Source organism: Ranitomeya imitator, chromosome 9, assembly GCF_032444005.1.
Source record: "Ranitomeya imitator isolate aRanImi1 chromosome 9, aRanImi1.pri, whole genome shotgun sequence".
In the NCBI taxonomy this organism is placed as follows: Eukaryota; Metazoa; Chordata; class Amphibia; order Anura; family Dendrobatidae; genus Ranitomeya; species Ranitomeya imitator.
The window spans coordinates 113,774,755-113,788,845 of NC_091290.1; the positions used below are offsets into that span (position 1 = coordinate 113,774,755).

The window sequence follows — 14,091 nt, forward strand, 5'->3', positions numbered from 1 at the left end:
CGAGACCTCGTAGAGAGTGGGAGTGGGGGCGTCGTGATGGTAATATCAATACAGAGCACATTAATATCCCATTCTTATCATTGTGAATATTGAGAAGGTTCATGCTTCTGGTTGAGGCAAGTGACTGAATGAGCTGCCAGTTTACAACCTTCAGTGTTTTACGTTAATAGGATGGAAAATAATTCCAAATTTTGTAAAAAAAAATAAATAAAAATAAAACCATGGTATTCCTGTTTTTGGCATTTTTCCTAAGTCTCCATTTACCAAAGGGTTAGTCATTTATTTTTAGACTGAAGTGATGTCTTAAAAAGAAGTTTCATAATAAAAGTATAAACCTTGACTTGAAAGCCACATTAAGACCCTCATACACATGCACTAAATTTGCCGATCTTGATATCAATACTGATATCAATACTGATGAGTTTGGCTGACATTCCCAACTTTCCCTCTACAGATGTTGGGGAAGAGAAGGGGCCGCCATGCTGAATTTCAACGTCCTATTCTTTTGTTCTACACAGTACTGAGCCGACGTAGGATTCGGACGGTGGCCTTCTCATGGGGAACACATGGGTACTTAGTCGAGAGTTTGTGTGTGGAAGACTTGGGAGAGCTAGCTGTTGGCCGATCGATTGTTCGACTGAAAGCTATCTAATGCGTTTGGTGGCCTTTAGATTTATGTAATATTTAAGGCCCCCACAAACATAGATTTAGGTAACATTTAAGGCCCCCATAAACATAGATTTATGTAATATTTAAGGTCCCCCTATAAACATAAGAATTAGATCATCTGAACCCACTGTTATTTATGGGTTTGGCCAACAGTCTAAAGCTACGTTCACATTAGCGTTGTGCGGCGCAGCGTCGGGTGCAGCCACGGCGACGCATGCGTCATGCGCCCCTATATTTAACATGGGGGGAGCATGGACATGCGTTGTCTTGCGTTTTGTGACGCATGCGTCATTTTGGCGCAACTGTCAGGGTTGCATGCGTTGTGCATTGCGTCGCCGATGCTGCGCCGCACAACACAAATGTGAACGTAGCCTAATGTGTATAGGAGCCCCCGACAGACGATTTTCGGGGAAATTATGAATCCAGCCTGTACGATTTCGAACAGACTATCCCTTTTGTTCTCTAGAGATAAGCACACATGCAGAGATGTCTGTCAACTGCTCTCTCTTAAAGAACACATGAGCGCGCGTCAGAGCGAGCAGTCTTCTTGAGTATGGGAGAGACGGCCGAGAGAGATGCCGGTCGAACCATTGTTCTGCCAAAAAATTATCTAATGTGTTTGGGGGGCTTCATACCATACTATACTCTACCTGTGGTGAGCTCAATAATATCAAGGTACTAAGGTGATGGCACACTTTCAACTGCGCTTGCTCAGGTCCTGGATATCACAGAAACTAGCGCATGCGTTGTGTTTTAATTGAAAATGCCAATGAGTGAGTCTAATCACAGCCTGTCTCTGTGGTTATTTTCGGGAGCGGGATAGGTGTGTATTAAAGTCAGAAAGTTTTGCTAACTTCTAATGCATATATATATTAAGGTTTCTGCAACATAAATTAAAATTATCAATAAAGCGGACAACCCCTTTAAGTGAAAGTAAAGCTGACATTTGCAGGTAGTTTTCCAGTAAATCTAAGAAAGAGCTGTTCTCCTCTAGCAGTAAGGAGCATATTACTATTGCGTTACACCACCTTATATATATATCATTCACATTGCTTTCCTTATGTATAATACATATGAACCTGCAAACAGATCCGACGCGAGAAGAAGCATTGTCAATTGATTTACTGCATGATATAGCTATACATACAGGCAAATAACGTGCCGCTGGGAAATGTGCTCCACCGTCCGTAAATATTGCTGGTTCACTATTTCCCTTCGGGCGCCTACATTTGTGAAAAACTAATTAAGAAGTATAAAGTTTTCACACGAGGAAGGTTGTAAAAATGGAGTTGAAGCGACATTATCAATATTCCTCTAAACTGGTAAAGAATATTCTCTGTTCTGCAATTAGTGTGTAAGATGGGTGATGAGGATTCCTTACATGTTGGTAGGAATCATCGTGTTGTCTGATAATACAATATGTGAAATGTAAAAGGTCGGGCTGTAGCTCAACGGAGACATCAAATTCAGATTGTGAGTCCCATTGGAGGCAGTGAGTGGTAACAATCCCAGTACAGCGCTGGGGAATATATTACATATTGAATGTACGGTCTATAAGCATCAAACTAAAGCTTCATTAGGTCATTTTATATTGATGTCTAGTTACTACAAAAGAAAAAACATACATTTTTCCCATTTCTGAAAAATTCTGGATGAAGCAAACTAAGCAAACAGTCCATCTAGCAATAAGGAATCAAAGAGTGGGCTCATCCATTCAACGACAAGTCAGCCTATGGCGGAAAGTGACCCGCATAAAATCGGTCTTTCCATCGCCACACACAAACACCACTGAGATAGCCCAGTTGCCTTAAATAGTTAAATCGGCCTTCAGAAGTGGAGCGGCCAGTCGCATCCAACTCTTCCAGCCGCTCCTAAAGCCCAGACCCCAAAATTCCGGCCTATTAAAAAGATCCCTCTCCGCAACTTATCGTTACCGTTACTTGAGCCTTCTTTTACAAGATTCACATCAGTGAGGCTAGCTGCCACGGTGTTACTCTCCTCCCATCCAGGACCTTGTCAGTTGCTTTCCTACAATGCGCAGTCACTTTTCTGTTCATAGCAGCGCAAGACTGGGGTAGTTCTCTGGACCTAGACATGTGAGTCTCGTGATTGTGTGAATATGCCATAAATATCTGGGATGGTAATTTCCAGGGAACTAGTCTGATTGCCATATGTGGAATCGGGAAGGAATTTTTTTCCCCAAGGTGGAGCTTGCTCTTTGCCACATGGGTTTTTTTTTGCCTTCCTCTGGATCAACATGTTAGGGCATGTTAGGTTAGGCTATGGGTTGAACTAGATGGACTTAGTCTTCCTTCAACCTTAATAACTGTTACTATGTTATCCCTAATTTTAAAGGCAACTAAGAGTGTGTTTTGGAGTTGGTAGGGATTCATTTGCAGGACCCCGGTCCATCAGCCACATAGGTAATCTGTGGCCAACCGAGAGGAGCTCTGAGAACCGCTTCTTATCTGACTGCATTACTGGCTCCTCTGAGTTGCCGGCCTGGCCCAACAACATTGTCTGAAGCTGGCTAATCAAAAGAAGAGCCACAGCTGCCAGGATGTAGAAGGCAGTTTTTGGTGTTCTCATCCAGAACCAACAAATTACTGAAGTGGCCACTAGATCAGGCCCTGCAAATTGATTTGTGCTAACTTCAATGTCCGCAAATTTTTATGTTAAGCCTGGTTTATTTTAAGACCTCTACTAGAGTTAGTGTGAGTTGATTTGAAGGACCTGGTTCATCAGACATATCTGTAATTTATGATCACTGGTCAGGAGCCCTAAGAACCACCATCCATGGCTCTTCTTTTGATTAGCCGGACTGGCGCGACGTGTGTGATGCCGCAACGATGACGTCGCACCATGTAAATTAATCAAAAGAAGAGCCATGGATTCCATACGAGGCGATTCTGAGGTCTCCTGACCAGCAGCTAGAGATTGCCACTGGACCTGCTCCTCACACCTGTATACTCTCTGAGACCTGTTTACACTGGATGTCTTAGAGTGGTTTCTCCGATCTATAATGACCAGATATGTGATGTCAGCGACATTCTAATTTTTCTTCTAGAGGTCCTTCTTTCGACCAGTATGGTTTTACACCCTGATTTGGTTTGGGATTTTAGAACGCCAAAATTTTATGTATGGCTTTTTGTGTGAGCGTTTCCCTTCAACCTATGCGGCAATGGCAGGATGGAGTATGGTTCACTTTGAATAGACAGATTGAAGGGTCATAAATGGAGACACCATGGAACTTGAGGCTTTCTCTGATTAGTGCAGGAGGTCTGCCATTTCAGGTTCTCAAAACTAAGCTAAAATATTACAATTTATTGCATATTACGCTTGCATTATTACGTGGCTTTTATGGCAAGCTGTTACTTTAATACAAAGTATGTTTTCTCTTGTATGGTGAAGCTTTGTGTATGCTGCAGTACTCGATCCGTCTGGGTACAACCAGGGTGTTACTGTGTGCTTCCTATGATATTGCGTCTTGGTAAACCACCGCTCAGTCTGGCCCCTCCGGTATCTCTCTGACACTGCTCCAGCTCTCGGTCCACATCAAACACCCAGTCAGAAGGTCTCGGAGGTCAGAACTTTAGGAGGTTGTAAGAAGGTAACTTCAGAAAATGTTCACATTTCCAGGATAGCCCCATTCTAATGCTCGGCAGCCCGCTGCTGCAGAGAGATCAATTTTATTAAGTTGTAAGTCATAGGAGGCAAACACTATTAGCTGTGAGGCTGAACAAATCATTTATTTCTCTATCATTCCGGCTGCTGTTGTTTGCGAGAAAAGACAAGAGACAAATTCTGTTACTTCATACAAAAGTTTGGAAAGATGTTTTATAACGTAGAAATTGAGCCCTACTGTTAAAATTAATGTTTTATGAATTATTGATCGTAGTGTAGAATTACAGAAAAAACGAACTGTCCCTCTAAGTCTTCACCCATGCATCCTGTTCGTGACACTGGCTGTCACAATACAGACCGTATCACAGAGTACAGACTGCTATAAACATGGCCTACTTTCTACTGTCAGCTACTGCCGGGCAGCTACAGTTTTTTTTGTTATAGTCTACAGGCCTGAAAAGTTCCGATCAGCTTGCCTTATACTTTGCATTCCTTATTCTGGATTCCTACCCTACTTACCCCTTTATTTTTCAGAATCAAATTTAAAGGATATCAAAACACCCTATTGCAAAAATGGCTAAAACATATTTGCAGTAGGGTATTCTTAAAGAATTTGGCTTCTGCAGCCTACACGTATCTTAGTACATAACTGACTGCCAAAGAGTTAACTCTAAAAGCTTGTCAGTCAGCTTGATCTTATATGCTGATTTAAGTGCAAATCAAAGTTCAGCTTTGTTGTGGTCATAAATCAGGATGGAAAAGTCTGCTCAGATGAGGTCACTTACTGACGGATTTGACCGTTAATCCATTTGGGAAGCAGTAGTGCGCTGCTCTGGAAGGAAGGAGGAGTGCGCTGCTCTGGAAGCAGTAGTGCGCTGCTCTGGAAGCAGTAGTGCGCTGCTCTGGAAGGAGGAGTGCGCTGCTCTGGAAGGAGGAGTGCGCTGCTCTGGAAGGAGGAGTGCGCTGCTCTGGAAGGAGGAGTGCGCTGCTCTGGAAGTAGGAGTGCGCTGCTCTGGAAGTAGGAGTGCGCTGCTCTGGAAGTAGGAGTGCGCTGCTCTGGAAGGAGGATTGCGCTGCTCTGGAAGGAGGATTGCGCTGCTCTGGAAGGAGGATTGCGCTGCTCTGGAAGGAGGAGTGCGCTGCTCTGGAAGGAGGAGTGCGCTGCTCTGGAAGGAGGAGTGCGCTGCTCTGGAAGGAGGAGTGCGCTGCTCTGGAAGGAGGATTGCGCTGCTCTGGAAGGAGGATTGCGCTGCTCTGGAAGGAGGATTGCGCTGCTCTGGAAGGAGGAGTGCGCTGCTCTGGAAGGAGGAGTGCGCTGCTCTGGAAGGAGGAGTGCGCTGCTCTGGAAGGAGGAGTGCGCTGCTCTGGAAGGAAGCAGGAGTGCGCTGCTCTGGAAGGAAGCAGGAGTGCGCTGCTCTGGAAGGAAGCAGGAGTGCGCTGCTCTGGAAGGAAGCAGGAGTGCGCTGCTCTGGAAGGAAGCAGGAGTGCGCTGCTCTGGAAGGAAGCAGGAGTGCGCTGCTCTGGAAGGAAGCAGGAGTGCGCTGCTCTGGAAGGAAGCAGGAGTGCGCTGCTCTGGAAGGAAGCAGGAGTGCGCTGCTCTGGAAGGAAGCAGGAGTGCGCTGCTCTGGAAGGAAGCAGGAGTGCGCTGCTCTGGAAGGAAGCAGGAGTGCGCTGCTCTGGAAGCAAGCAGGAGTGCGCTGCTCTGGAAGCAAGCAGGAGTGCGCTGCTCTGGAAGCAAGCAGGAGTGCGCTGCTCTGGAAGGAAGCAGGAGTGCGCTGCTCTGGAAGGAAGCAGGAGTGCGCTGCTCTGGAAGGAAGCAGGAGTGCGCTGCTCTGGAAGGAAGCAGGAGTGCGCTGCTCTGGAAGCAAGCAGGAGTGCGCTGCTCTGGAAGGTGGTGTGCGCTGCTCTGGAAGCAGGAGTGCACAAAGATGTGCGGGTTCCTAGGAAGTCTTTTGATCTGCAGTCGGAAACCATATTGTGGGAATAACATAGAGGCATGTTTGTTTATTACTTAATAGTTATGGTTGTTTGTTTTTAATCGTTCAGAAATTGAGTCTTGCACAGTTGTATGTTGTGTTTTTTTTTCTTCCGTTTTTGGCTGACTGCTGTATCAGACGTATGGTTAGAGGATTTTATAAAGAACCATTTATGCACGGTATATGTTTTCTCCCAGCATCTTTTCATCATTGTTCTTGTTTATTTAAGTTTGACCTCTCTATGTTGGCTGTAATGACAGAATATTTATTTTGTCTGTCGTTTCCATCTAAATGCTGATGCACGTGGCCGGGATTAAATAGTTAATCATGTCGAGCCAACTAATAACTGACTTCATGTTAAAGTTAGATGGAGAGAGAGAGAAAAAAAAAAGTAATTATAGTGTTTTGTGAAAGACGGCTCTGTTACTTTATGTTCTTCCTGTGCCTGCAGGTGGTCCTGGAAGGGAGGCTGAAAGAGAGGGACGAGGTTTGGAAGATGGTAACAGCGTGACCAGCCAGGAAGAGAGGATTGAGGAAGAGGAGCTGGAGGACGAGTCAATTTACACCTGCGATAACTGCCAGCAGGATTTCGATTCCTTGGCCGAGCTGACGGAGCACCGGACCCAGCACTGCCTCGGAGGTAATCCCAAACTAAGTTTGCAGGTTTGACAGGTGGTTAGCTGAGTAATTGGACAATGCAGCATTAGGGGGTCTTAAGCGAGAATAGCAAATTAATCATGTCATTTTTTTTATAGATAATGTCATTTTTATTGTTTTACCTAAGGTAGACTCGCCTGCCGAAATCATCCCTACCTTTCATCATAGCTCATTTGAAGACCTAGAGTGAAACTTATATATAATATATACACTGTCTATAAGAGAGAGATGTGTATAAATATATTTATTATACTTGTAATATAGAAATGTGTATGTGTATGTATATATATATATATATATATATATATATATATATATATATATATACTTTAAAAAAGTGAAGTGTTAATAGTTTGTTTTTATCAATTAGCAAAGTGAAGCAAAATCTACATAAAATCAATATTTGGTGCGACCATTCATTGCCTTCCAAACAGCATCAATTCTTCTTTGTACACTTGCACACAGTTTTTGAAGGAAACAAGTTCCAAACAACTCGGCGAACAAACCACAGATCTTCTGTAGATGTAGGATTCCACAAATCCTCCGGTCTCTTAATTCTACGTATAATCCCAGGCAGACTTGATGCAATACCATCAGGGAGGCGCCTGATTGACTCGAAATTTATTCCGCAGCAAGACAATGACCCCAAACATAGAGCCAGTGTCATTAAGAACTATCTTCAGGTACCTTCACACTGAACGAAATTGCTAGCGATCCGTGACGTTGCAGCGTCCTGGCTAGCGATATCGTTGAGTTTGACACGCAGCAGCGATCAGGATCCTGCTGTGCCATCGTTGGTCGGAGCAGAAAGTCCAGAACTTTATTTCGTCGCCGGATCTCCCCCAGACATCGCTGAATCGGCGTGTGTGTTGCCGATTCAGCGAGGTCTTCACTGGTAACCAGGGTAAACATCGGGTTACTAAGCGCAGGGCCGCGCTTAGTAACCCGATGTTTACCCTGGTTACCAGTGTAAATGTAAAAAAAACCAAACACTACATACTTACATTCCGGTGTCTGTCCCCCGGCGCTGTGCTTCTCTGCACTGTGTCAGCGCCGGCCAGCTGGAAAGCAGAGCACAGCGGTGACGTCACCGCTCTGCTTTACGGCTGGCCGGCGCTCACAGTAGGGTAATTTACGGATAAAAAAGATCAAATGCAGAGGAATTTGCACAAGCAACAAGATTTGTGGTTAGTTCTCCAAGATGTTTAGAATCAACCTCGCTGCTAAGTTTCTTCAAAATAAGAATTGTTTTGAAGACAAAGGGCGGTCACTCCAAATATTGCTTTGATTTAGTTTTCTAATTTTGTTCATTCACTTTGCATTCTGTTAATTGATAAAAAAAAATAAACTATTAGCACTTTTATTTTTAAAAGCATGCTTACTTTACAGCTCTTTTGCACAGTAGTGTGTATACCGTACATACATATTCTAATTTTATTCTTAAGAATTGACTTTTCAGCACTGCCTTATATTTCACACAAAGCATAATGACACTATTCACACTATTTGGGATAAAGACTTCACAACAGCAAACTTGAAATAAGTGCATAGAAAACTCCTAAAATAAGACTCTCATTTTTATAAGACCTGTGAAGAAGCCTAATTTTCATGCTGAGAAAGCTTTTTACTAAATCTGATGATCCGGTGCCATGGAACAGAATGCTCACTGAAAATGGATCTTTGAAATAGAATTTTATTACCACTTAGTGTATCGGCCTCATTGTTGTCTTATGTTTTTAATGTAGCATAAAGCACTTCTGTAAGCCAGAAGGTTTCCTCCCCATCAGATGACTGGATGGGTTGTGTGCTCAAACATTTATGAAGAGGATGAACACTTTTACGTTTAGACCTGGTGACATTTGAAAATATCAAACGAAATTAAAACAAATATTATTTTTGTGTCCCCCCCCCATCATGCAGTGTTAGATTGACATATTATTGGCTGTATGCATCAGTTTTTTTTCTACTGTTTAACAAATACACTTTGAGCTTTTTCTGGTGTATGCCGTAAAGGGTTGTAATGAATGATATACACTAACATCCATAGACTTCCATGCTAAAAAAACCACAAATACCCCATGATATGCATTTTTTTTATCGTACTCCACAGGATAGAATAGCAGACTAGATGTGCTTGAGTAAAACTTGCCCAATTTATTAGGAGGTGTGAACCTTTTTGAGAAATTTGTCATGGCATGATGTCACGTCTATGGCAGTGTAGTGAATCGGTAGCACCATTTCCAGTGACCCAGCAAACAAAAGTCTCTTTAATTTTCAACTCAAACAGCAAGGCACGCGATATCCTCGGGTTCACAGCCAGGAAACAAGACAGTCCACCTCTGGTTCGCAGCTGGGAACAATACAGTCCACCTCCGGTTCGCAACCGGGCACATATCTTCTGGATTACAGTCACTAAACACGCAAGTCCACCTCGGCCTGATTGCCGTGGACGACTGCACCACTGTGTTAATGTTCTACTCACAGCATCACACAGTACACCAGTGTTCCCCAACTGCGGTTTTCAAGAGCCACCAACAGGTCAGGTTTTCAGGATTTCCTTAGTATTGCACAGGTGATGGAATCATTGCCTGTGCAGGTAATGCAATTATCACCTGGGCAATACTAATGAAATCCTGAAAACCTGACCTGTTGGTGGCTCTTGAGGACCGGAGTTGGGGAACACTGTAGTACACAATATCCTCTGGTTCGCAGCCGGGAACCATATCGTCCAGTTTACAGTCACTAAACACACGAGTCCACCTCTTGAGACCAGTTACTGGGGGCGACTGCACTGCTGTGTCCGCTGTGGGTGCCAGGCGTCTCGGCCCCACTGGCTGTTTAGCTCCGCTTGCCTGTGTGTGACTCACACAGGTGGAGCTCTGCAGAGCCGACTGCTCTGTACTCCTCCAAATTCCAGACTGACACTGACCCTGACACACCCAAACCCTATACTGCAGGGTTTTTTAACTAGCAACCTGTGTCCTTCAGCCACATGGAAACCCCGGCCAGGAATGAAAAGGATTGCATCACTACCATCCTGTAGTCAGTTTCAGAACACAAAAGCCAGAGCAGGTTTTCCCTAAATCTGCTTTGGACAACCAGCATGTCCAAGACCAACACTCACTTTAGTCTGCACTGCAACCACAGCTAGGCCTGTGGCTGCAATGCACTCTCATGGCCTCAGTACGCCTCCGTCCACGTCCTGGGGGGAACATACAGTGACCCTCACATGTAACACCGGTCACTGCCTCAAAGCAGGTAGAAGCTGACATAGATTTATGCCAAAAAATTTACAGAGTTAAGGCAGAAATTATAATAAATTTGTTGGACCACTAAGCCATCTACAGGAAAAAAATAGAAGAAAAGTAGCAAATGTGGTGTAAAACTGAAAAAGTTGAAAATTTTAGGACAAAATTTTCAACTTCTTTCCACAACATTTCTGGTACACCCCCTCTTACTGTTGATTTCTCAGAATTTAAAGGGCGTTGCCTGGCTCACAGATTATTAAAGCATTGTGAAGCCTATAAAAAATATAGAAATATTACAATTTGCTTGCTGTTAAAATTTGGCTCTGTTTCTGACCTGTTAGGTGGTGTTGTGACCTCCAGATTGTTACTTCCTGCTGTAGACCTTTCAAATTATAAAATAGAGAGTGTTAAGGTACCTTCACACTGAACAACTTGACAACGATATCGCTAGCGATCCCTGACGTTGCAGCGTCCTGGATAGCGATCTTGTTGTGTTTGACACGCAGCAGCGATCAGGATCCTGCTGTGCCATCGTTGGTCGGAGCAGAAAGGCCAGAACTTTATTTCGTCGCTGGATCACCCGCTGACATCGCTGAATCGGCGTGTGTGACGCCGATTCAGTGATGTCTTCAGTGGTAACCAGGGTAAACATCAGGTTACTAAGCGCAGGGCCGCGCTTAGTAGCCCGATGTTTACCCTGGTTACCAGTGTAAATGTAAAAAAAAACAAACACTACATACTTACATTCCGGTGTCTGTCCCCCGGCATTCTGCTTCCCTGCACTGACTGTGAGCGCCGGCTGGCCGTAAAGCACAGCGGTGACGTCACGGCTCTGCTTTACGGCTGGCACCTACACAGTGCAGGGAAGCAGAACGCCGGGGGACGCGACAGACACCGGAATGTAAGTATGTAGTGGTTTTTTGTTTTTTTTTACATTTACACTGGTAACCAGGGTAAACATCGGGTTACTAAGCGCGGCCCTGCGCTTAGTAACCCGATGTTTACCCTGGTTACCCGGGGACTTCGGGATCGTTGGTCTCTGGAGAGCTGTCTGTGTGACAGCTCTCCAGCGACCACACAGCGACGCTGCAGCGATCGGCATCGTTGTCTAGATCGCTGCAGTGTCGCTAAATGTGACGGTACCTTAACTGTCTGTGTGCAGCTCAAGTGAGATCTTATCAGTGATGTAATGAGAGGCGTGGCCTGTGATCCTCTGCAAGATTACAGTGACTAGTGATGTGTGCAAGGAAAGTGGGAAAGCAGATTGCAGGCTCCACACAGAAAAAGCAGTCTTATCAGCTAGTGACTATAGCCAGAGGGGGTGGTGACAGCTGCATAGGCAGCATCAATAGTAAAAAGTTGGTGACACCGAGTTAATAGCAGCATTAACGGACTGCGTTACACCGCGGCATAACGCGGTCCGTTAGCGCTGCCATTAACCCCGTGTGAGCGCTGAATTCGAGGCCTGACTGTGCCCGTCGCTGATTGGTCGCGGCCGCGACCAATCAGCGGCGCGGGATTTCCGTGACAGACAGACAAACAGACGGAAGTGCCCCTTAGACGATTATATAGATAGATATATTTATTTATATTTAATAGATACACTCAGACGCCCCTGACGAAGTAGTGCGAAACGTGCATTGAGACAGCAGGGACACACAGTAACCAGCAGCAGTGTGTGTAATTCCCTATAAGCTGAGAAATGTGTCAAGAGTTAATACAGTGAACACTTAAATGCACTGTTGCTAGTTACTGTGTGTCCCTGCCATCCCAACACACGTTTCGCCCCTCTTCATCAGGGGGCATCTGAGTGTATGTATTATTTTTTTTTTTCTGTTATACGTTTGGGTACAGTATACTCTGTTTGGGCTTTTATTACACCCACTTTGCCGGTTCTGTAAAATGGTGCTGATTTTACACATGGAAAATCCATGCCTAAAATCTGTGCCAAATATGTAATTTGTGAACCTAACCTTTGTGAAATTTGCACATTCACTAAACCGGACATTTTTGTTGAGTTGTCAGCCAGGACTGTGGAGTCCAGTAAGATAAAGTTCTGACTTCTACCCTTCTATTTTCCACGCTCCGACTCTACTTCTTCATACATGACCAATAATTAGCAGTTACTAATTTACTGTTATAGTATGGACATCATTGTATCACCGTTATTACTTAATAAATAGGCACTCAAATTGATATTCACATTATATCAAAGCCAATAACTTAATTAACCATAATTAATAATTGATGTTGTTTTTTTTTTTTTTTTTAACTGGAGTCAATACATTTCTACCGACTCCACCCGATACTCGCCCCGTTTATAGCAACTTTTCAAATCTGATAACTTTATGCATCAATAAATCAAAAAAGTGATCAAACATAAAAAGCAGACTGTATAATGAATCTATGCAAAAAAAAAATAAAAAATATATATATATAGTAAGTATGTAGTATAGTAGAATATATATAGTAATAATCTATATATGGATTGTAAATGACCTCTAATCCAGGCTTGGCCTTATCCCCAGGACCCAGGCCCATGGTAGGCCTGATATATGGTGGGCTCACTTTTAATGACCATTGTGCCTGTAGAATTGCAGTAGGGGAAGGAGTCTCCAGCTTTCTTAAAGTTAAGCAGATTTACATCCTTATGTTGGCTGGAAGTAGAATAAGCCCTTATTATGATGCATTGTTACCGCCGGAGCACTGCTGCCATTTACTGGGATTTTATGGCTCTGACTTTAGACGGGAGTTGCCACAATATAGAGCAATTGGTTCAGCTGAAGTTTACCAAGTAAAATGACCCTGGAGGACGAGCTCCTTCGCACACCTTAAACGAAGAGGAGCCTTCGCCGCCATTTCAGTACTGGCCCAAAACGACCTCCAGATCGATGGAGAGAATAATTGTGCTGATAATCCGAAAAAACAGCATTGAAATAAAATTGAGCTAATGGCTTCCAATGGGATACTAAGGGAAGGTAAATCCTGCTGTACTCAGACTTTGCAAGCAGTTAATGCATCCTCCATAGAACCACAAATACTGCTGCTTCCCGCTGTCCGTCGGAGGCGCACACATAGCCGTACAGCACGCGTCCTGGTGTTTACTCTTTAATCTTCTTATTCTACGTCTCCGTAGGTGGCACATTAGTAATTGATATTGGACTGTGTCAAATGCAGTGTGTTATTTTTTTCTCTATAGCTTAGAAAGGAAAACTGTATACAGAAAGGGTTTGTGCAATAATAAAACACTAAAACTTTAAGTAATTTGCACTAAAGGGAATCTGTCGGCAGGTTTATGCTATGTAATTTGAGAGCAGTATGATTTTGGGGCTTAGACCCTGATTCCAGTCATGTATCACTTATTGGGCTGCTTGCTGTTATTTGGATTCAGTCAGTTTTCTCTGCTGCAGGTCTGGCAGTTCTCTGAATGCTGAGCCCTCTATAACCTCGCCCACACCACTGATTGGCTGCTTTCTGTGTACACTGCGCATAGGCAGAAAGCTGCCAATCAGTGGTGGGGGTGTAGTTGGACTAAAGAAGCACTAGATACCTAGTCCTCTAGTGATACTCTCCTGCTGATAACACACAGTCAATAAGTGACTCCTCACTGAAATCAAGGTCTCCACCCCTACATCAGATTTACATAGCAAGAACCTGCTGAGATTCCCTTTTAATAAGAAAAATAATTGTTCTTCTTGTTAGGAATGGTGAGAAATTTAACGTTACGGATTATCAGACTGCAGAATTTTTCATTATACAATAACTATGACTAAATACAATAATAAAAAAGCGCGTTCTATATTCAAAGGCCAAGAGCATGATACAACTTCAACTCTTCCAAAAATAGTCATCAGTTTTCCAGGGTGAAATACTCCAATGATGCCATACTTAACACAAAAAAAAGGAGTAGCAAAAAC

General features: G+C 43.8%; 1 protein-coding gene across 1 annotated transcript in view; it reads left to right on the plus strand.

The window, feature by feature from the left end:
• Nucleotides 1–14,091, plus strand: part of ZNF423 (zinc finger protein 423) — a 280,738-nt gene that overhangs the window by 54,273 nt on the left and 212,374 nt on the right. Inside the window, exon 3 of the mRNA XM_069738512.1 lies at nt 6,721–6,909. Within this exon, the coding sequence (XP_069594613.1) occupies nt 6,721–6,909 (189 nt within the window). The remainder of the gene's footprint in view (nt 1–6,720; nt 6,910–14,091) is intronic.